This window comes from Thunnus albacares, chromosome 21 (genome assembly GCF_914725855.1).
Source record: "Thunnus albacares chromosome 21, fThuAlb1.1, whole genome shotgun sequence".
Classification (NCBI taxonomy): Eukaryota; Metazoa; Chordata; class Actinopteri; order Scombriformes; family Scombridae; genus Thunnus; species Thunnus albacares.
In genome coordinates, this window is record NC_058126.1 from 16,886,919 (window position 1) to 16,910,062 (window position 23,144).

The 23,144-nt window shown below is 38.3% G+C and overlaps 1 protein-coding gene across 2 annotated transcripts; it reads left to right on the forward strand.

Annotated features, from left to right (window-relative positions):
- Positions 1-21: 21 nt before the first annotated feature.
- On the forward strand, positions 22-15,587 carry hnf4g (hepatocyte nuclear factor 4, gamma). Of its 2 annotated transcripts, none has more exons than XM_044338840.1 (11): positions 22-250; positions 6,473-6,638; positions 7,060-7,154; positions 8,169-8,275; positions 8,384-8,533; positions 9,010-9,097; positions 9,577-9,729; positions 10,689-10,738; positions 10,961-11,147; positions 13,770-13,889; positions 14,389-15,587. In XM_044338840.1, exons 1-11 carry the CDS (start codon positions 220-222, stop codon positions 14,508-14,510), a joined length of 1,269 nt encoding a protein of 422 aa, XP_044194775.1. In that variant the 5' UTR covers positions 22-219; the 3' UTR covers positions 14,511-15,587. The 2 variants fall into 2 exon arrangements, with proteins under 2 accessions (XP_044194775.1, XP_044194776.1); XM_044338841.1 differs by lacking the exon at positions 22-250 and adding an exon at positions 4,187-4,345.
- Positions 15,588-23,144: the final 7,557 nt, after the last annotated feature.

The following is a 23,144-nucleotide window of genomic DNA, read 5'->3' on the forward strand; positions in this document are numbered from 1 at the left end:
CCCACCCTACTTTGAGTTTGTTTAGTAAATCGATCTAATGACAGGGCTATGGTGGCGCCATCCAATGTGTCGCTCCATGAATTATAGGCCGCTCAGCTCTCCAACCTTCGCTTTTAATGTTGTCGAACACCTTTACCTTTTTAACATTCTCAGTGTCACCTAGACTAATGTCACACTGAGGTCTGCTCACTGCCGGAATACAACGGTACACCTGGATAAATGCACATCCCACACCGAAACAGAAACACAGGTAAGTCAAACTTCTGAGAATTATATTGTCATTGAAATGCAAAATATTAACAGTGGCTGTAAGAATTTGTGGAGGAAATAAAGCTTACCTTAAGTAGTTCCTCAAGGAAGTTTAGCATAGTGATATGTTCTGCTAAATCACGTGGTTTTGTATTTTGGTGGTAATATGGTGGTACTCCCCATTCACATACAATTCGATTGCTGCTAAATGTCCTGTAACCAGAGGTGGTGTACTTTTGAATGGCAGGATACAGTATGTGGTATTTGCATTTTGTCGAGTGTGTTTAATAAGATAGTGTTCTCACCTCTGTCCGCAGACATTTTGTGAAAGCAGATAAGATAGACTCACTTTGTCACGCATGCTGCGCCGTAAAGATCATGTGATAACCCATTTTATATTCTGTACAAGGACTTAGTCTGTAACAAGAGCACTGTTTCGGAGCAACAAATCGCTAAGCAGGAAGATGGTGTAGACCTTTTTCACAGCAGACATTTTGACATGTCACAGCAGAAACAGCTCAATCAATGGCATTAATAACAACAGTATTCCATTTAGATTAGCCACTTTAAGGGCCCTGCTGTTGTGCATGCTGGCACACTGGAGTTGCTCACTGGGACACTTAATGGAAGAGATCCATTGTTAATGTTCCACCTGCACTTTCCTACTATGACAAGTCAAAATGTCTGCTGTGAAAAAGATCCATTACAGTTGCATTGTTTTTCTCCCCTGATGCACTACCACTGCTACCACTGAATGCACATTAAAATAACTTAACCAGTCATACAATTAATGTCACTTCTCTGATTAGTGTAATTGGCAATTAACACCCCCACTTTGTGACAGTGAAACATGAGTTTTGATATTGTATACTACAGACTGTGTAAAAAAAAAACATTGGATATACAAGCTGTGGACATAATAACACCCGTCCCATACAATGCAATCCAAAACAATGGCCCTACAATAAACTCTACCTTTGTGAAAATTGCAATGGTGAAGTTTTGTTGAGTGTGCCAGAGAGTTGATTTTTGAGGCTTAAGTGTGAGTTGATGTATACAGTCTAATTCAGCTGGACAAATCATTTGTAAAACATAAGCTCTGTTATCAAAGACGAATGTCATTAACCAAACTTCAGACTTTGCAATAGATGGAAAATGAAAATATGGAAAAATAAATGAGTATGACACACATTAAAATACTAGTAATGCCAGTAGGGATTATGGATTTATAGAAAAGATGTTTTTTTTTGTTTGTTTGTTTGTTGCCAGGTCTGCATGTAACTCTAAAATTTAAGGAAACTTCCTTCTGTTGAGTGTTGTAGAAGTTAAACTGATGATGAATTTCACATATTTCTATTCATTTGCACCAAATCAATATGCAAGTAATGATGATCTTTGACTAGTTAAAATGAAGATAAACTTTTGGAGTTTTAGGAGTGAATAATATTCTGCTGAACTGTATATTTTTTAACAGTTGCTCAGGTTTTAGGAAGTGACGGTTTACTAGAGTCAGTTGGGTGGCTGATCATCATCTTGTGACTATTAAAAACTCAAGTCTAAATAGTGGTGACAGTATTATGGCCAGTTCACACAGAGATAGCCTCTTAACTCTGGGTTTTATGACTGCAAAGAGCTTTTGGTTGCTAGGCGGAAGCAAGGTTTCTCAGTCATGTCCTGCTTAGCTTTCAATTGAATAAGTCATAACACCTTTTATACTAAATTTTTGTGTTTCTATGAATGTGTAATTCATATGGATTTTTTTTAAATATATTTTTATGTTTAACTGTAAAAGCAGTGGTCTTCTACAGTATGTGTTTGCCAGTAGATGCAATGAAATAGGAGCTGGAGTTTCCTTATACCCAGCTGGTGAACTTACCTGAATGCAGGTTTACATCATTGCACCAAAGCATGGTTGAAAGATGTGTTTTCAATGTATTAGTGAGGTGAACAAAGTAAACAAACCAAGTGAACATGGGCTTGCTTTCTAAACATCTTATCAGCTTCAGTGTTTGGAATACTGTGTCACTATCCAAATAAATCAAGAGGAGGGTATGATTTGTCAAGTATTCAAAAATGTGGAAAGAAAATGATCAGTGCAGACTTAAATTACTCAGCTTGTTGTCCTTGCACTTAAAAGGGGGATTCATTGCACTTTTCAATGAATACTGTATTTTTCTGCAATTGTGCATGCCTAGACCAAAAGCACCAAAACATACAGTTTTGCTTTCTTTTTGTATGTTAAACCAAACAGTATCTCTCATGAGTAGCCTCTCATAAAATGACCTACTTACATACAATATTATATACAAGCACTACCCCAGCTATCTTTAATTAACCTTTATCTATTTGTCTTTATAATCTTCTCTACAATGTTCTGCATCAGTCATTTTGTGTTTAAGTGTTTGTGAACATGAGAGTCATTTCTTCTTCACTCTATACAAACCTGATGAGTCAGGAGGCCTGACCTCACGGCATGGTTAAAATATAATCTCTCTATCACTTCTCTCTTTCCCTTCCTCCCTCTCCTTTATATCTTTCAACCCCTTTATCTCAGCCTCCTGAATTAACTATCTATGGCTGGAAATGAATAGTCTAGTAGGTAATTAGAAATAATCTGCATTCTGATATACTGTACCTACAGTGACGATATATAACCCACATGCCTGCTCATACTCTGTAGGTGCTTTTCTCATTGGCTCTCTCGTTACTGATGTAGGGCATCTCCCATATTACTGCCTCTTATCATTTACAACCTTCTCCAACACAATGCCCCAAACTGATTGCCTTTAAGCCACACAATAAGATTTAGTGCAATGAAACCCCTGATGTAAAATGGGTGGGTTGGGACATTTTAACTGGTTTATGGTTAGAGTGTGTTCACAGCATTCTTGCCTCGAAGGAGGAGGCAGCTCGGGGATGAACTTGTATTTTTGACTTCCACTTTTGATGTCCTAATTTCTAAAGAAATCTATTTGGGTGTTTGTACAGTGACAGAAAAGTGTGAGAAGTATAAAAATGTGTTATCTTGACATGAGCTGCTTCTTAGGCGGCGTTAGTATCTCTCGTATTTTTACACAGCAGACTGTCTCATTATTCAACAAAGACTAAAATAAATATATCACCCTGTCTGAGAATTCTCATTCATCATAAGCCATAGCACTAATCGCAATCAATGAAAATGTAATACATTTCTTAGTTTGATGGATTAAAAAAATGACACTCTGCGCAATTTAAACATTCCAAAAATACAAGCAAAAACACAAGATGTGAGGCTTCAACTGGACTGCAGTCAGTGAGGTTAATCTCCTTTGATATATTTACAGTATAAGGTTAAAATTAGAAATAGAGTTAAGTTTTATGAACAGAGGGTTGGATGTAAACCCAAGGAGTGTGTTTGTGGAAGAGTTATTGGTGTTTTCCACTTCACTTTATGTCTTTATAGATTATATCTGCTGAGTTGGTGGTGCTATTACTCCTCTATTGATTAGATTAGGAGGCCTGGGAAGGACACACACACACAAATACACACAACACACACACACACACACATTCATAAATGTGTGTGTATCATCATGCCTGCAGAGTCTGTCTCAGGTAAAAAAAAAAAAAAAAAAAAAAAGTAGAGAGAGGGAGAAGGGAAATATCTCCTTCACCTCTATCTATCCATCCTGTGATAAGTGTGAGGGAGAAGGACAGATAAGTAATGTACAATAAGGTGAGAAGTCTTAGTCACAGCTCCTCCCCTCTCCTTGTTTTCCTGGCCCAATCAGATGGGATTATATATCTTTTATGCCAGGGATCTCCCATGTCATGTCTGTAAGAATTAGATGAAGCAGAGACTAGCAGATAAAGAAAAAGAGAGAAAGAGAGACTTTAGAGCGAAGAGACTGAAAGAGAAGACACGAGAAGACAAGAGAAGACAAGACAAGAGGAGAAGAGAGAAGAGAAGATTGGGTTAAAAGAGGAATGAAGTATCCTCCTGCTCTTCAGAGTAAATCTCTCTTAGATATGGAAGTAGCCAATTACTGTGAAGGCCTGGACCCCTCATACAATACGCTGGGCTTTGAGAATGCAGAGGTACTCTATGGAGGAGGAGGTAAGCGTGTGTGCATACAGACACATAAACATGTGCAAACAGACACCCATATGCAAACACATACAAGACATGTTCAACAGACATGAACTGAAGTACAAAATGTCTGTTTTTCAAAATGAATGTTAAGTTGGATATGCTCTCATGCATGTTATAAGGACTCCTATCTTTTAAACCCATTGTCACCTTTATCTTCATATTAACCTACTGCACATAGCAGGACCTATTCTATTTAACAAATAACTTTTAAACAATTAACAATTAACTTTTAAACAATTAACAATTAACTTTTAAACAATTAAAATTGTTGAGCGAATACAAACATTTTCCACAATCAAAATGGCATAAATGGACAGAGAAATGAGAGGAGTCTGTAACCTTACTGATTAATATGTAATCTTTTTGGGAGAAGTTGGTGCGGTTATCTGCCTCAGAACTGTGTGAGAAGGTATATAGTATATAAGTTTGTAAGACAGAGGTTTGCTGATGAAGAGAAGTGAGACCAGCTGAAAGCAAATGAGTTGCTATTTAAAGAACGGGAAAGCAGTAAGGCCTAGTTTTTACATAACACACTCCACATGTCTAAATTAAATGCTGGGGAAACTTCTGACATTTTGATGTTGGCCAATAGTGCGTGTATTCAGTTCTCTGTTAACACTGATTGTGGAAAATTATTTCCACTTGTCTATTTCCTGTACTGTATGCAAGAGGATACCTGTAGCTGTGGTTAGAGAAAAGAAAAGGGTAAGGCGGAGGTTGTAAAAATTCAAAATGTTATAAACCTATTTAGGCAGGAATTGCTGGTATGTGTCATAAAGAAGTTTTATTGAGGGGCAAGCACGCATCTTACTGATATACTGATGTCACCTCAGCATGTGAACAGAAAGTTAGTCGAACACTGACTCATCTTCCCGTGGCACTACCTGGTGTGGGGGCTGAGAGAGAAGTGTGTGTGTGTGTGTGCGCGTGTGGAGGGATGTGTTGATGTCTCTTGAATTTTTACATGTTATGATGTCATGTTCATGTTGTGTTCTATTTGGTAGGCTGTAATAGAGCAGTAAATATGCAGACAATGATGATGATTATAGTTTTGATTATGGTGATGAAGCTTCTGCTGATGATCATGATAACGATTATGATGATTATGATGATGAAAGACATCAGCAATAATATTTAATATGGTTGGTGAGCGATCGAACTGCCATGTTTCTTTTTCCCGATTTAGGTTTTGCAGATGCATATACTATAATGTTCAAATCCAACATCACACAAGTGATTTTGCAGTTATACAAACCCCAACAAACCTCTGCAGTTATAGTATGGACTATACATAGAATACATAGAATGCTATTATTAGAAATAGTGTTCTTTCTACTAAACTTTTCCCTCGATAATGATTATAATGGTCAACTCATTAAACAACATTTACTTCATAAAAGAGGCAATTGCTAGAATTAGTTTACTTTTTTATGTTCTGAGCAACTCTGACCTGGTATGGCAGCAACTGCTAACAGCTGCTCTTGCCAATTTGTCAACACATAAAAATATGGCAATAGGTACAACTTTTGGAAAAAAATCAATGGTAAAAATTGTGACAGACTGCAATGCAGCACTCTACAGATCTGACCCATATAGACTGAGATGAATAGGCTGAAGGCAACACACTTTCCACAAAAAAAAACTTTTTTGTGAAAAGAGGGACGCATTCAAAAATATATCTTTCACTTGATTTAAATGTTCATCTGTCACAGAACGTTTTTGCCCATCAGGCCTTTATCAGTGTGCGACATACACCAGGTGGTTAGAGCGCAAACAGAATTAGCACAAAAAACCTTTTACCATCAGAATCATTTTAAAGATGCTATCATCACATAGAAATTCTACAAAAGTGTCTGCAATTAGATAAAACAGTGCAGTGAACAGTTTGCATTGTGGTTCCAGGCTAGCAAATAATTGAATTATTATAGTGGACGATTTTTGGATGTATACTGCAACGCATTGCTTCCATTTTGTTTTTGTATTTGTGTCTATTCCAGTCTATGTATTACATAGATGTATGAGTATGCACTTGAGTGTGTGAACATACAGGTACTGTATATTTACCTGGGTGAGTGTTTTTGTATGTTTCAGACAACATGCCAACAGAGCCGAGCCTACCTGGTGCAGACGGGGTCAGCAGTAACTGTGCCATCTGTGGAGACAAAGCCACCGGGAAACACTATGGAGCCTCCAGCTGTGATGGCTGTAAAGGTTTCTTCAGACGCTCCATACGCAAGAGCCATGTCTACACTTGCAGGTACAGAGAACAAGAACATACTACGTGAGCACCCATAAACACATGGAAAGACAGCACACCTAAAAACATGCAAAGACATCACACCTACAGACATCTATAGACACTTCATGCACTTAAATACAAAATAATGCCCAAGTGTTCATTATTGATGAACATAAATAGAGAGATGCTGTACTCATGGCATAAAATTACATTACTAACATATGAAAGTTGTAAGACACATAGTATACATGATGTGCAAGCACATAAACGTCCTCTTGTACATATACTCCCTAAATACTCTTAAACGACTGATAAGTACCTTTTCAGTCCAGTCATCATGATATAGAATGTCACATTACATTATGTTACATTACAGTACACTGTATTGTTATATGTCTTGCTCTGTAAAACTATCAAATTGTATGTTCTTCATATGCAGGTTTAACAGACAGTGCATTGTAGATAAAGATAAGAGGAACCAGTGTCGTTTCTGCAGACTCAACAAATGTTTCAGAGCTGGCATGAAAAAAGAAGGTAGGGAACCCTCTCTCCTGTCACCCAGGAAAAACTGTTACACGACATGACAAACTGACCATATTGAAGCTGCACTAAAATGTAGAGACTAGAGCTGCAACGAGTAGTCAATTAATTAATCTACAGAAAATGAATTGCCAACTATTTTCATAACAGATTCATTGTTTTGAGTCATTTCTTAAGAAAAAATGCCCAAATTCTCTTGTTCCAGCTTCCTGGATGTGAATATTTTCTGTTTTTTTTAGTCCTATATGATAGTAAACTAAATATATTTGGGTTGTGGACTTTTTAGGTTGCAGCTTGGGCTTTGAGAAACAATGATCGTTATTTTTTACCATTTTCTGACATTTTAAAGACCAAAAGACTGTCGATAAATCTAGAAAATGATCAACAGATTAATCAATAATGAAAATAATTGTTAGTTTACGTTGTGTTAGTTTTATGTGCAAAAAAGAAAAAAAATAGAAAGAAAAAAATATTGTCAGTAAACTTTACATTTATATATTTTAGAGATAACATTTTACAGGTATGAGCCTAAAACTAGTGACATTGAAGGAAAGGCTGTCATCAGAGAATCTGAAAGCTGCTTCAAAATGGTTGAAATTGGCTCGGCCATAAAGTAGTTGATTACTTAGTGTGCCTGTGTGTGTGTGTGTATTTATGAGGGGTATAACCTTGGCACAGAGTTTTATGACACGTAATCATGTGTTATTCAAACATGTTGTTCTGGATTGGAACTGGTTAACGTTTGACTCCGCTTGCTGATGCCAGCCTGTATGACTATTTTCCTAAATATTAACTGCCCTGGTATCCACTGTCATAGTTTGCATGGAGGATTTCCCCTCCAACACTTACCACTCATAAATAACAACTTGGGGTAATTTCTTTAAAATGCTGAACCAGGAAATAGATTTTAATATTATTAGGATTCATTAGGAGTCATCTCCCTCTTCTTTTTTTAAATTTCTCTTTTTGTTTCACACACAGTTACTTTAGCTGTCTGTTATATTTTAGCTGTACAGAATGAGAGAGATCGGATCAGCTCAAGAAGAAGTATTCCTGACTCCCAAGACGTGCCACCCATCACTATTTTGGCCCAAGCAGAATCACTGTCCCAACAGGTGACAATCCTCCTTGTGAATTTCCTATTTTCCTACTGTTTGTATATGTGAGCTGGTTGAATTAACAAATGGTGAGCCAGGAAGTCATTATATTCTGTCTCCCTCCAGATCACTGCTACAGTTGGAATAGCAGACGTAACGGAGCAGAAATCAGCCACTGTTGGAGATGTATGCGATTCTATGAGACAACAGTTACTGGTGTTGGTGGAATGGGCCAAATACATTCCTGCCTTTGGAGAACTACCACTGGATGACCAGGTAATAGAGCTGCGGTGCATTATGGGTGATCTCTGATTATGTTATTGCTTGCATACAGTCATTCTCTTGCATATTTTGATTTCATGCTTGCTAAAAGCATCTCTCCGACTCAAGCACTTCTGTTTAATACAGTTTTGAAGTGCTGTCTTTCCATATTGGTTGTGTTTAGCTTATATGGGTCTGAGTGTGTTTGGTGCTCTAACAAAGCATTTTTTTGGTCAAGTTGGGATGGAAGAAAGTACCTTCTTAATTAACCAAAAGCAGACATAGGTCATAGAACATTTGAAGCAATGATTAACTTGAGTTTTAGAGATGTTGTTTTAAATTAGCATACAGAGACTGCTTAATATACTATAATACACTCTAAACATGGCCGCTGTGTGTTGTATGTAAGGGCAAAAGGGATGCATTGTTGCATTGTTTGTGTTCTTTGTTTAACTGTGTGTGCGTGCATGCCTGCGTGTGTTTGTCTCCAGGTGAGCTTGCTCAGGGCTCATGCAGGTGAACACCTTTTGCTTGGGGTTGCCAAAAGGTCAATGCCATTCAAGGACTTCCTGCTTTTAGGTATGAACTGACCAGTAGAATGGCATCTTATTTATATGTGGTGCAATAAGGTGGTTCAGCACTCAAGTGTGAAGACTGATCAAATGTTGTATTAGCTGAGAATGATTAACTAAAGGTTTCTTTTTCTTTGTGACTTCAAAAGTGTCTCTAATAAATTGCATTACTCATTACTGGGGTATGTCTCAACATTGTACTGTAGGCAGATCTGTCATCTACTCACACCCGAGTACACAGAAACACACATTTTGCAGGGACCTTCCTCACGTGCCTTTACCTTAACCTTGACTGAAATCCTTAAATAGGCCTAACAAAAGTCCACAACATTCAACTTATCATTCTCTCAAGGCTAAAAGTACTATTCCTGTCACCCTTCTACACAAGCATACTCCCACACTCCACCCCATACACACTCACATACCTTTTCCTCCTTGTCGACTCCCTTCAACACAGCCACTCATTGATACTCTCTTTGTCTGCAGGTAATGGCTGTGTGATCCACAAGAACAGTACTGAATCAGAGATCTGCCGGGTAGCCAACCGAGTGTTGGATGAGCTGGTCCAGCCCTTCCAGGATATTCAAATAGATGACAACGAGTATGCAGCGCTCAAAGCCATCATCTTCTTTGACCCGGGTAACAATTAAACATAATATTTAGTAGTAGTTTATTACCCCACCAGCCCTCAGGGGATTTGTGACTTGTATACTTGAAAACTAACCTTATTGGTGTTAAGTAGTCACTAATTTACTCTTCTTGGGCATGTGTGGTTACCCTGTTTTCTGGCTCACTCTTGCCTCTCTATTCAGGGATTATTATCTGTATGTGTAATTAGAAATTTTATCTGGTTCTCTGGTTGGTGTAGTACGTGAGTAAGCTTAGGTAAGGTATTTTTAGGCACGTGTGAGGAAATTACATCTACTTCTTGGTACTTCTTAGAACAGGATTTTGGAAATTAGTATCAGTGATAACCTTGGCTCAGAGTTTTATGACCTAATTGCGTGTTATGATATGCTGATTGGGGTTGGTGTTGCATAATGGCACACACATTTATCAAAGTTATCAGTTCAAAAAATGTTCAATTAATTGAATAAATAATTGCAACTAAATAAATGACATACGTGTGACCATGTTATATTTAAAAATAGAGCATAAAAACAAAAACAAAGAGACTTAAAACTTATAAAAAGGTAAAAGATTGATCAGGAAAAAGACAAACAATGTGAACATTTCAGCAATTGACTGTAAAAGATTAAAAATTGCAAACTTTGTCCGAAACCCTCACAATTTCTGCCCAGGTCCCTTTTTCCAACATATCCTGCATCTGGTTACACTTCAAGTTAAATCACAAACCTTCCATCCTTCCTTAGCCCAATGTAACCAGAATCCCAGCTTCCATTTCCTTTTACCTGCCCCCCTTTTTCTCTCCCCTTCACTAAATCCCCTCATTTTGCCTTCATGCCCCAGTTTGACCATAATCATTCCATCAATTCCACTCATATCCTCAATTCCATCCTTGATCTTTCTGTTTTTTTCCTCACCCTCTTGCCCTTCAATCCCTCCCCCAATTCCACACTTGGCCTCCCAATCTGCAGATGCAAAATCTTTGCGGGACCCTTCGAAGATCAAGGCCATGCGTCTGCAGGTAGGTAGAACATTTGACCCTTGTAACTTCTTTTCTAGTCTGGTCATTTATACTGTCATTGGTTATTATACTTAACAGTATATTATGTATTTTACACATTTTTCACTGATATATCAGTCAATGTACAAGGACAACTGTGCAGTTTGCTTACACTAATGGAGACTTGGCCTTGTGTATGGTGTGTGTGTGTGTGTGTGTGTGTGTGTGTGTGTGTGTGTGTAGGTCCAGATGAGTCTGGAAGACTACATTAATGACCGTCAGTATGACTCCAGGGGTCGTTTTGGAGAGTTGTTACTCCTGCTGCCCACCCTGCAGAGCATCACCTGGCAGATGATCGAACAGCTCCAGTTCATTAAGCTCTGTGGCCTGGCCAAGATAGACAACCTGCTGCATGAAATGCTGCTGGGAGGTAAGACTGGGCCCATGTCTGCGCTTATAAACCTGAAAGATGAAAAATAGGATGACCTTCAACTAGGTTGCCAATGCAACAGTGGAGCTCGTTAGTGGTGAATGTGGGAACCGTATGTGCATAAAGCAATGCCGAAAAACAAAAGTATACATACTCTGGAAAGTTTTCCAGGATATGTGCAGAGGGGAGAAAGCTAGATTTTACAAAGACATGGAATACATTTGTAAAATCAACCTATATATTAGGAAAAGCCAAAATAGACAACTTGCTACATGAGATGCCGCTAGAAAACATCTGAAACATAACGTCTGCAATAATATCTATGAATAGGGAAGTCTAAAGTTAAAGCAAGTATGCATAAAATATTCTAAGAATGGCCATGATAGAACTAAACTAAACTAAACAACTAAAGCATAAGATGAGGTGTGGAAATAAGTTATCTCCAAAAATGTCTTCCATTTATTCACTGTGCACTAAAAACAACTCCTGAATATGATAACCTGACTTGAGGGAAAAGAGAGAGTTGCATTTGTCTTATTTTTCAACACTCTATAGAGATGTGGAACTAACACAACAACAGTCTTGCTGTTCTATTTACAAATGTGCATGTGCAACTGATAAAGTACAAAAATGCAACATACAGTAATGTCAAATATACTTATAAACTTACGATACGATACGATACGATACACTTTATTTTCCCCATAGAGACATTTCTCTTGAACTCAAATTCTGCACATATGACATATTCTCTTATCATATAACTTCCTCCATAGAAGTAAAAATAAAAAAAATTAACAACATATAAGCGAAGTAACGCATACTGTAGCACATCACAATCACAGATTGCACATATTACACAACCAGTGATAAGAACAAGCAACACATTGCACAACCCCTTGCATTATATCAAATATCTATTACACAACCCCTCGCATCATACCATGAAGCTACTGAACAACCCTACAGCCTCAAGCAACATTATTTAAAAAATTAATTGATGTAGGCACAAATGAGTTTTTAAAATGGCTGAGTTTGCAATGGGGTATGCTATATCATCTTCCTGAAGGTAAGAGCTCATACTCAGCATGGTGAATATGAGATGGATTAGACTCTATTCTCTGTGCTTGCCTGAGAACCGACTGCTCATATATTGACTGGGGGGACTGGTGTTCTTTCCTCCCCATAACCTTAACCAGATGAGCAAGCTTAGATTTTGACTGTACAGAGAGATTGCCATAACATGCTGACATCCCATACGTGACTATACTCTCTAATACAGCCTGATAGAATAAAAACACAATACTCTGATCTATCCCATGCACTCTGAGTCTGCGTAAAAAGTATAATCTCTGCTGTAAACAAGAACACAAACTTTCAACATGGGCCTTCCAGCTGAAGGTGTTGTCCAAGTGATTGCCAAGGTAGTTGTAGGAGCGGACCTGATTGGTTCATCATGTAATGCCACTGGACTATGATCTCCCACTGACCTACGGTCTAGATGGATGGCATCACACCATTGCACAAAACTCTGTTTCAGTGCAATAGGCTGAAGGACTTATGTCTTGTGCAGTAGGCTGAGGATAGCAGTGTCATTTGAAAATTTTAGAATGTGATTCATAGGGTGGCTGCTTGTACACTCATTTGTGTATAATGTACCTGATCTGGGTTCTGAAAGGGTATTGTTGACCCTGTCATGCTGGATTCAATTGGTCAAAAAGGAAAAATACCACTTGGTTATAAAAGGATTGATACTCATCTGTTTCAGTTTCGGGATTAGCAGATTAGCAGGGCCGAAGCGTAGTAAAAGCAGAGCTAAAATCAACAAATAGCAGGTGTGCATAGGCCTCGGGGTCTTCCAAGTGCTTAATAGTCAAAAGGGTGATACTGTTAACGTCATCATCCTTGCCCAGCCTCGCCTGTAAGCTAATTGGAATGGATCTAGTACAGAATTGACCTCTGCTTTGAGTACAGACACCATGTATTTTTTAAAGCATTTCATCACAATCAAAGTTGGAGACACAGGTCTATAATCATTATTTTCAATTGGACAAGGTTTTTTTGGAGCTGGAATAATCATGGATTTTTTCTAGCGGGCAGGGACAGTGTGTGAGTACACAGACTGCTAGAAGACAGCTGGGGTGAGTTCTTCGGCACAGGTCTTTAAGAGAAGAGCAGAGATGCCATCTGGGCCTGTGGATTTCTATGTGCATACATGTCTAAAAAGTGACTGAATCTTGTGTGGGTCAACCACTATCCTGAAGCTCAAATCATTAGTTGAGGTGGTCTCAAGTACATTATTACATTCCAAAGAAAAGTCCTGCATTTTGAACCTAATATAAAAATCATTCAGTTCATTGGCTTTTTGCAGATCATTATTAGATCTAGTGAAAAAAATATGCAAAGTGAACTACAATAGTTCTCTGGTCTGATAAGGGCTTGTTAGGTGAGATGCTACCATGTGCAAGGTGAAATCTGTGTTTTGGAAAATTTTATTGTGTGTGAGTCCTTAAATGTCACCTGATCAAATAACAGATTTATTGTTGAGATACAGGAAAAACAACTTGCACAATCTGTTGAAGTTCACAGTTCAATTAACGTGAGGCTGTGTTTTGTGTCCAGGCTTAACATCAGAGCCCTCACACCTGCACCATCCAGCACACACCCAGCTGGCCCAGGACCCTGTGACTGGACACACACTGGTCATCAGCACCATGCCTGTTGCACACACTCCACAGATAGGTAAGACCCACATACTCAACAACCTGAGAAACAACAACACACATACATACTAGTTAGTGTCTAACCTTCTGACACACACAAGAAATATTAAAGTTCATGTACAATTCGTCTCTTTTCATGAAATGTCACATTAGTGTGTGCTAGTTGCATTTCAAGATGGAGAGAAAGATGCATTTCCATTAACTTGAAACTAATAAATAGGCATCCTGTACGTGAAAAATCCATTAAAAAGTAACATTTACAAGAATTGATAAGTATTGGCCATATTGTACACTTTCATTTGAAAATAAAAAATGCACTCGGCAATATTACACCACCTAATGGACACATAAGATTGATGGGAATTGTATGTATATGACCAACTGCAGATCCTGATAACATTACTAGAGGGTCATGTTGGAAACATTTTACAGACAAATGATTATATTGCTTTTTTTTTAAACAAAATTTGCAAAAACTAATATAAAACGTCTCTCTGTCCCTGCCTCTTTTCCTTCAGCTTCTCCAGACACTCCCATCCCATCGCCCCCGCAAGGTCCTGCTCCAGAGATGTACAAACACTTTTCCCAGCCTCTTTGTCCTCCAGCAAGCCCCTCTTCCTCCACACAGACAGACCCCTGACTGCTCCCTGTACTAAAAAAGCAGCTTTCGTGGGATCAGCTTCCTCAGCCCCATATTCATCATCATGGTCACAACATAAAAATTATGAAAGCTGTTCAGTGTCTGTGGTTAGACTTTACCCTGCTTCTTTCCCCTGTGACTCCTGGTGGTGTTGCAACAGTAACTTAGACATAATTAAGGTGGCTACATGCAGCAATTCCAAACTTCAGAATGTCGTTTTCAAATTAAGTGGACAAATGAAACACCACACAAGGGTTTAAAAAAACATGCTGAGCATTTTTGCGGTCACCTAAAACTAATAGATTGGTTTTCAACTTTGTATCCTTTCACTCTCAGTTTTTTTTAAAAAAAAAAACATCCCAAACCTTTGCCTTGTAATGAATTGTATATTTTATTCTAATGCTGTTAGAAAGCTGTTAGCAGTTAGGGCCCCCGGTCCTTATGGATCATTGTGTACAGTTTATAAGTGGTGCATACCAAGTGAGTAGTTGTGATAGTGTGTAAATATATAAAGTACTATTTAATCATATGAGTAAGCTGCAGAAGCAACAGCGATGGAAAACTTTGAGGCTCACTATCAAAACATCACGGCTGGCCATCAAATTAAAATTCAAGTGTCTGTTTATTTATATACTGTAGTATGCATTACAAGAACTAAATGTATATGCAAATTGGTCTGAGATAACATGGTAGATATATATTCTTAATATAGGCTACATGAAGTTAAACTTTAACAGAATAGGGGTACAGTAGTTGGTGACCAAGATCAACATGATAATAATAATAATAATAATAATAATAATAATAATAATAATAATATAATTTATAAGTAGTTTATACAGTGTAAATACTTCATGTTAAATGCTAATGTGGATAATTTGTAATATTTTAAAAGTTTCTGTATATAGTTAAATGGATCATTCAGGTTTGGATCATCAATTAAGATGATCTTGCTTTATGGAATTTCTTGAATCAGCTTTGCATTTTTATTTTGGTTTGTGTTGACAGTAAATGTTTCTTCAGAACCAATGTTTTTTTAAAAATTTATATACTGATTAAAATGCAATTTTGAATATCTTTTGCGTATTTTATTTAAAAGAATTGATTACTGTGAATGAATTTAAGTCTCAGTATGGTGTGGTACATTAGCACCCTCTTGCAGTCAAGAGAGGAAATACAACATGGTACCAAATATAAATGAACTACTTACTGTATATGTTGTATATGCATCACTACACTGAATGAAATGAGTATTCATTCATTTTCCTGTGTTTATAAAATAGGGAAAAGTAAACAAAGTGTGAGATGGAAAAAGAGAAATTCCTTTCCAATCAAGCATTTATCTGTTGCTACACAGCCACAACAAATCATTTCTGTTGATATTGCTAAAAAGAATGGAAATTGACTTTTTTTTCATATTTGATCCTGAAAGGAACACAATATAGACAGGCAGATAATGATAAATTGACAAAAAATGTATTTCAATATGGTTTCTCCACATGCAATAACACTGAGTAGTTTGTCCATTACTTCCTTCATGGAAGTCATCATGCTCCCACACAGTTCCATTGGTCAGGGATATACAGTTTCTATCCAAAGCTTTATTGGCAAGCTATTGAGACCGCACTGCCGGATGCTGCTGCTCATCTAAAATCAAACTAGTTTTCCTTCACCATCCATCTGAGAAAACACACTTTGAGACAAACACTAAAGCCAAGCAGGAATGTAAAACGGTAATTTAAGCTGAAACTGAGGTGTACTGGGGCAAACTGTACTTTTAAATTTTTTTTTTTTATGTCCATCCACACACAATCATTTTGTTGGGGTTTGTGTGTGTGTTTGTGTGTGTGTGTGTGTGTGTGTGTGAGCATTTATGTGCAGCGGATGAGACCAGGGGATAAAGCTGAGAGCTCTTATTCTCTGTATATTGTTGTGTGACTCAGAGAAAACACTCAGGTTATTTATGGCAGAGGAGATGATGCTGTCTAGAATCAACATGGCCAAATCCTCCTATCAACTCCATAATGGACAAGCTACCTGGCTTAGGTCAAAACAACACCACCCACAACGGGGGGATGTGTGTGTGTGTGTGTACTGTATGTGTGTGTATGCTCCTACCTGCAATTTATTTATAACGTGTGCCGGTGCATGTGTGTACACTTCTATATATGTGTTTTTGGAAGTGTGTGTGTGTGTGTGTACCCAGGGAGCTTTAATCAAAGGCCTATAGAGAGGAGACGTGGGGGCCCTGTCTCTCTCTTTTTCCTCAGATAAAACTGTGTGTTAGCATGCCAGTCACATATCTCATCTGAGACGCACCGTTCTCCTCCCCGCACCTCGCCGCGGCCCACACTGACAGCACGCTATTACACACCAGTGTGACGCTCGCTCCACCTGAGGAGGACGACGAGGGGGAGAAATAGAGGGATGAAGAGATAGAGGGATGGAGGAGCAAAGGATGGACAAGCATATGAAATTGTTTTTTTTGTGCCTTTGTTTTACTTGTTAATTAAAGCTGTATTTTCCAATAATATACAATTTTCTACTGAAGCTGTGTGGTGCTTTTGTGTATTGTTTTCTCACATTTTGGTTAATTTTGAAACTGGTGCAAATGAGTTGAAAGTAATATAATGATGAATAAATTCTCAGGATATCATGAGGCTTTAATGTACTCTCAACTAATCTGCTTAATGAAATTACATTGTTGAAGACATTCACTCACTTCCTAAAGTAAGTTTACTCATATTATCGAGCTATCAGGGTATTGATTAACTTCCATTTTGCATGAATTATTTACTCATGATAAAAAGTGAGCAAAATGTGCAAAATTGGACCTGGATAGTAAAAATGTATTTCAACCTTTGGGGTCATTCTCCACCTGTTTTAAAGTAACTGATCAATCCATCCATCCATCCATCCATCCATCCATCCATTCATTCATTCATTCATCCATCCATCCGCACATCCTCTTTCTCTCATATCATAATTATAATAACCACTAGATGGCAGTACAAGTCTGTGGATTCACAATAGACAAATTGCCCTTTAATGGCTGTTATCAATGTACTTTGCCCTTCCTCTGCCATTCTAAGTCATTTTTTAAAAAAATTAAATATAACTAAAACACCTTTAATCATATTTGGATGCCTTGAGCATCTCCTAAGTGCTTACTTGCAACATTTACGGTAAGATGTCAGTGTGTGTCTTTTCTTTTTTCTTCAAATCTTTTCAGCATAAGTAAGAAACATTCTGACGTACAGTTAATGGTTCATGTTTTTAAGATATAGGATATGACTACATGCATGTGCAGTTCATCGCACATATTAAGGAAGTTGCACTGAGATTAGCCAAACAACAAAGAGGATTATAATGGTAATGAGCGTGTTTCAGTCATTTTTAATCTAAGTTTACATTTTCGTTTCCAGTCATTTTGGGTAAAGTGTTTGGATAGATTTTTGGGTCAAAAATAGGCAGAAAGATTGCAAAGTCACACATATAGACTCTGCACCATGCGGGGGAATATTGGTACAGTCTGAAATGAATGGCATGTGTCAGCGATCCCATATTAGAGCCGGACATTGCAGACTATCATTCCTCACTAGTGCATTTACTCATAATTCCCCTCTGTCTCCAACATATCCGATGATTCCTCCTCTAGGAGACAAGGTGAGGTTGTATGAATCTCTGCCTCCAACTCTGGAATGAATTTAAAACCTCTCCTGAGTGATTTTCTTTGTCTCCGTCCTGTGACTGTGTGTGTGTGTGTGTGTGTGTGTGAGTGTGTGTGTGCGTGTCGCATGCGTGTGCGGTTTCTGATTATACCACAGCATGGGTGAAGGGAAGGAAAATACAGTGACAGCTTCATTTCCAAAGCTGAGTTCACATAAATGAGGGATTAAAGCAAGCAAGAGGGTTAGGGCTCACCTCGGCCTTCAATGACAGCTTTCCCTCCTCAAAATCACTCTCTTCCTCTCTCTGTCTGTCGGCGTGGCTCTTTCTGTCTCCATCTTTATTTTTGCCTCACTCATTCATTTTGCCCTTTTTTTTCTCATTCTCTGTTTAGGTTATCTGCTCCTCTTTATACTGATTTTGCCTGCAGAGATATACACACACAGATAGCACATTTTAAAAGGCATAGAGGAGTATACACACATACACACACAGTGGCTAACACAGTTGCAGGGAGCCAGGGTGTGTGCTCTACATTATGATGATGGGGACCAGGTTAGGGGAATGAAATTAGGGGTTAGGGCCAGGCAAGGGTGCGTGTGTTGATGTGTGTGTGCGCGTATTTGGTGGGGTACATTAGGGAAATGAAAAGGGGTGGTCCACTGATGGCTTCTGAGATGCAGACTTGTTAGGAATAGGAATATAAAAAAGACAGGAGACAGAGGAGATGACAGGTTGGATGATCAGATGAGTAGTGCCGTAATGAAAACGGTCCTGTGTACCCCGAGATTACACGGGGAAGGAGATTGGAGGGAGAGAGAAAGAGAGAGGGAGAGAGAGAGAGAGAGAGAAAGGGGCATACTGTAGAGGGGGAAATGGGGGAGCTGGGAGTATGAAAGGGAGTGAAACACTGGAGAAAGATGGGGACTCATGTATGATGAAGAGAAAAGAGAAGAGAAGAGAAGAGAAGAGAAGAGAAGAGAAGAGAAGAGAAGAGAAGAGAAGAGAAGAGAAGAGAAGAGAAGAGAAGAGAAGAGAAGAGAAGAGAAGAGGTATTACAACTCAGGACGAAGCAGCCCCACTCTGAATGATAAGTGTCTCACGCGCTGCGGGTTATGGGAAGTTCACACAAACAAATGACTCCCATTTGCCAGAGGCGAGGGACACAATTGAGAAAGAAGGGGCGAGAGAGAAAAGGAGAAGAAGAGGAGAGATGGAGGAAGAAGAAGGAGAAGGGGAGGGAGAAGGACTGAATACTAGAGCCATGATTTCAGATAACGCCATCTGCATTGAGGAAATGCTTACCATTTAACCCCTCTAATGTTTTTGCTGGTTTGCAGTGTAAACTAAAGCACCTTTCAATCCAAAGGATATTAGGAACCCTGTAGTGAAGCGCAGTAAAAGTCCGTGCTTGGTATTTTAAATTATAGGGCGCCTATGGACCTTGGTCAATAACAGTAAATGTATTGCAAATTGTTGCGTGTAGGTGGGCTGTGTTTTGCACCATACGAGGTGATATTAAACAGTAATAAGGGTGCATGAATACTGCCCTTATTTATACACTAAGCAGCATGGAATCAAAGCAAAGTATGCCCAAATACCTCTCTCTGAAAATGCCTTCGCTACAGTTGTTTTTCACCATGTGACATGCAGGCCAAAGAGTCTGCAGGCTTTCAGTCTAACCAAACAAGCAGCTGATTTTGCTTCTTACTCCCAATTTTTCGTTGTGTTTTTCAGTCAAATAAGATGGTGTAATGTTTCATTCAGACAACCTTCACACTCAAAGTGACCCACTGCTTATGAGCATTTAGTAGCAGACCCAACAGCCTGTATTTAACAGGATTGGACAAACTGGATAATGCAGGAGTCCATCCTGTGACCTTCAGTTAGCATTTCATGTTTTAGTTAAGCTCTGTGAGTTAGAAAAATGCTAACGTCAGCATGCTAATATGCTCATGGTGACAATACTAACATGTCGATGTTTAGCAGGTATAATGTTTACATCATGTTCACCATCATAGTTAAGCATGTTAGCATGCTAACATTCGCAAATTAGTAAAGCTGAGGCTGATAGGAAAACCATAAATTTTGCAGGTATTTAGTCATACAGCAAAGTAATGGATAACTGATATTTTGACATGATGGTGCTAGATTTAGGAAGGGAACACAAATGTCTGTGCCAAATATCATAATAGTTGTCATGATGTCTCACACAAAACCTAATGGTGGATTACCAAAGTCATTAATCTGTGTACCAAATTTCACAGCAATCTGTTCCATAGTTGGTGAGATATTTCAGTCTTGACCAAGATGGTGGACTATCTGACTGACTGACAAACCAATATTGCCACCCACAGAGCTAGCATGGCAAAAAAAGACATATTATCTATAAATGTGGGAATTAAACAGAACCCTATATCTTTCATTGGTCTATGGGTGAAGTTTGATTAGTGCTATGTAATTTATTCTTGCAGATAAAAAACAAACAACATGATAATATGTTTCCAGCACAGATACAATGGAGTTAAAAAACTGAAAAATCTAAAACATCATCTTCAAATATTAGATATCTGTTGTCAGGCCCTGAGAATCAAAAAGGAAGGGCTTCTCTCCAGATTGAGCGTTCTCATGTTCAGCAATCAGAGAGAAATCCATCACAGAAGAGGCAGAGGTGGCAATTTCTCCTGTGACAGTCGCATCAATAGTCCATAATGTGATAATGCAGTCACAAGACATGTTGTGTCTTGAGTAATTGGTGACCCTCACTTTTTCTCAACTGGAAAAGCTTGTTCTCTTGCTCTTTCCATCTTCATTGCTCCCTCCACCCACACACAAGACCCAGCAGCTAGATGCAACAAATCCAAGCACATTCTCTGTTGGTTTTTAAATGGCATTTTGGGAAATGTACAAAGTCGATAAAAGACATTGGTTAAGCAGGTTATAAAAAAGAAAATGTATAAATGTATAAAAATGCTTTAGATTATCTTGGGGTGAACTTTTTGCTTCAGCAGAGGCAGCTACTGATAAACATTAGGATGTTGTGGAACTATCAGGGTGAATAAGGGATTTTCTGAGTAAATGAAGTTTAATCAAGTGAAGAAAAAAAGATGTAAATGCACCTGAGGAAGATCAGTAGAATTAGACAATAGCCACTTTTATCTCCAGTTCACACAACTGTTGGGTCTCCCATTTTGAAATTTATCATCAGAAACAAACCAAGTGTAAATAATTTGCCTTTCATAGCGGAGGCAAGGCGTTTCATTTCCAAAACAGCTCCGGATCTAATTATTTTACCCCGAAATTAGAACTGAGCTCACTTTAAAAGGTACAAAGGAATTCACTGTAAGCGTGTAATTAATTTTATATTACTATTTACCTTTACGTCAGTTAATTATGATCTCTATAGACGTGTGCGCTACATACAGACACACACACACTGCCTACACTATGTATAGAGAGACAGCAGTGGTTAAAAAAAGTGTGAATTTTACACACATGACTTCCTGTCCTAATCAAGGGCTTTCTCAACTCCTATCTGAAAGACACACATGACTGACTCCTTCAGCAGGATACCTACACACCGTGGATGTGTGTGATGAAACAGTGAGTGCATGTGTGTATGTGTGCTCGCAGAAGCTCACCAACCCAGCAGTGGAGTGGTAAAGGATATTAGGCCGCAATTGCAAAAAGATTGCAAAAAGTGACATCCTTAATAGAGAAAGATTACTGTGTGCAACATCACTTTGATTTGAGCTGCATACATTTTCCTCACACAGACAGCCTTCTGGACAGTTCTGCACTGTGAGCTCTCCAGAGTGGCCTTTTTGTATGTGTGTGTGCAAATGCAAATGCACGTTAACATAAATGGATATATTTTTGAAAGCATGAGAGTGAGACACAAATGTCCTTTTTCAGCAATCATTTTTGACTGAGGCATTTGTTACACCTGTCAGCTTTTAGACAATCCACTCAAATTATTTTGTTTTTTCATGTTAGGTTAGAAAAAGCTAATTTGGAAATATAAACTGTCTGCTAATCTACACTCACTGAACATGTAAATAAGTGAGATGAGTTGATTAAAAAGAAAGGACAAAATGAAAAGAGTAATAGTGAGACCTGGCTGATGTTTTAACTACTGTTGGTTCAGCCGTAAACATGTCAACCATGTTATTATTCATATAATGCATGAAATGATACTTAAGTAGCTGTTTTGGCAATTATGAAACTTTTTTACTCCTTGCAGACCTTGCTGCAAGGTGGAAAGACTATATGTGCTATAAATATGTCCACTTTCAGGTGAGGTATATTTGGAAATATTTTGATACCAAAAGAATTTCTGATCATGTAAAAATAATAAATAAACGATTCCCCATAGTCTATTATATCAAATCAAACCATGTTGAAATGACATTCTCATTAACAGTAAGTCAAAAGTTTGAGCTACTCTCATAAAGAACCCAATGATTTCAGATTTTCTTTGATGCCCTAAGATAAATACTGTTATCAGTCTTGTGCAGTACACAATGTATAATTTGTCAGTAGCCAGTCCTGTAGGCCAAATCATTTGGTTAATTAGAAAACACTTCCAAAAAGGTTTACCTCTCATTTCCACCTCATTAAAATAACAATCCCCATCATAACAGCTTTCAGTACAGCTGGTGTCAAGTAGACTATCAAATCTGAGATTTTGCCAGGGGAGGAGATGTCAAAATGAAAGTCCCCCGCCTCAGGTCAAAATATTCTCAAATCCCTGTGGTGGACTATCAGTATCAATCAGAAATAAAGTTTGTTAGTGCAGAGCCTGGAATCTGAGCAGGACAAAAGCACCAGGGAGGTCCTTTATTTAGCTAATTCTCCTCTATTTGAGATGTACATATTTCTACAGTGCTTTGATAAGGCCTTGGGGACATGCATGTTTTAATTAGACCTGAGCAGCCTGAGCAGCCTGGTTGAACAGTTCATAGG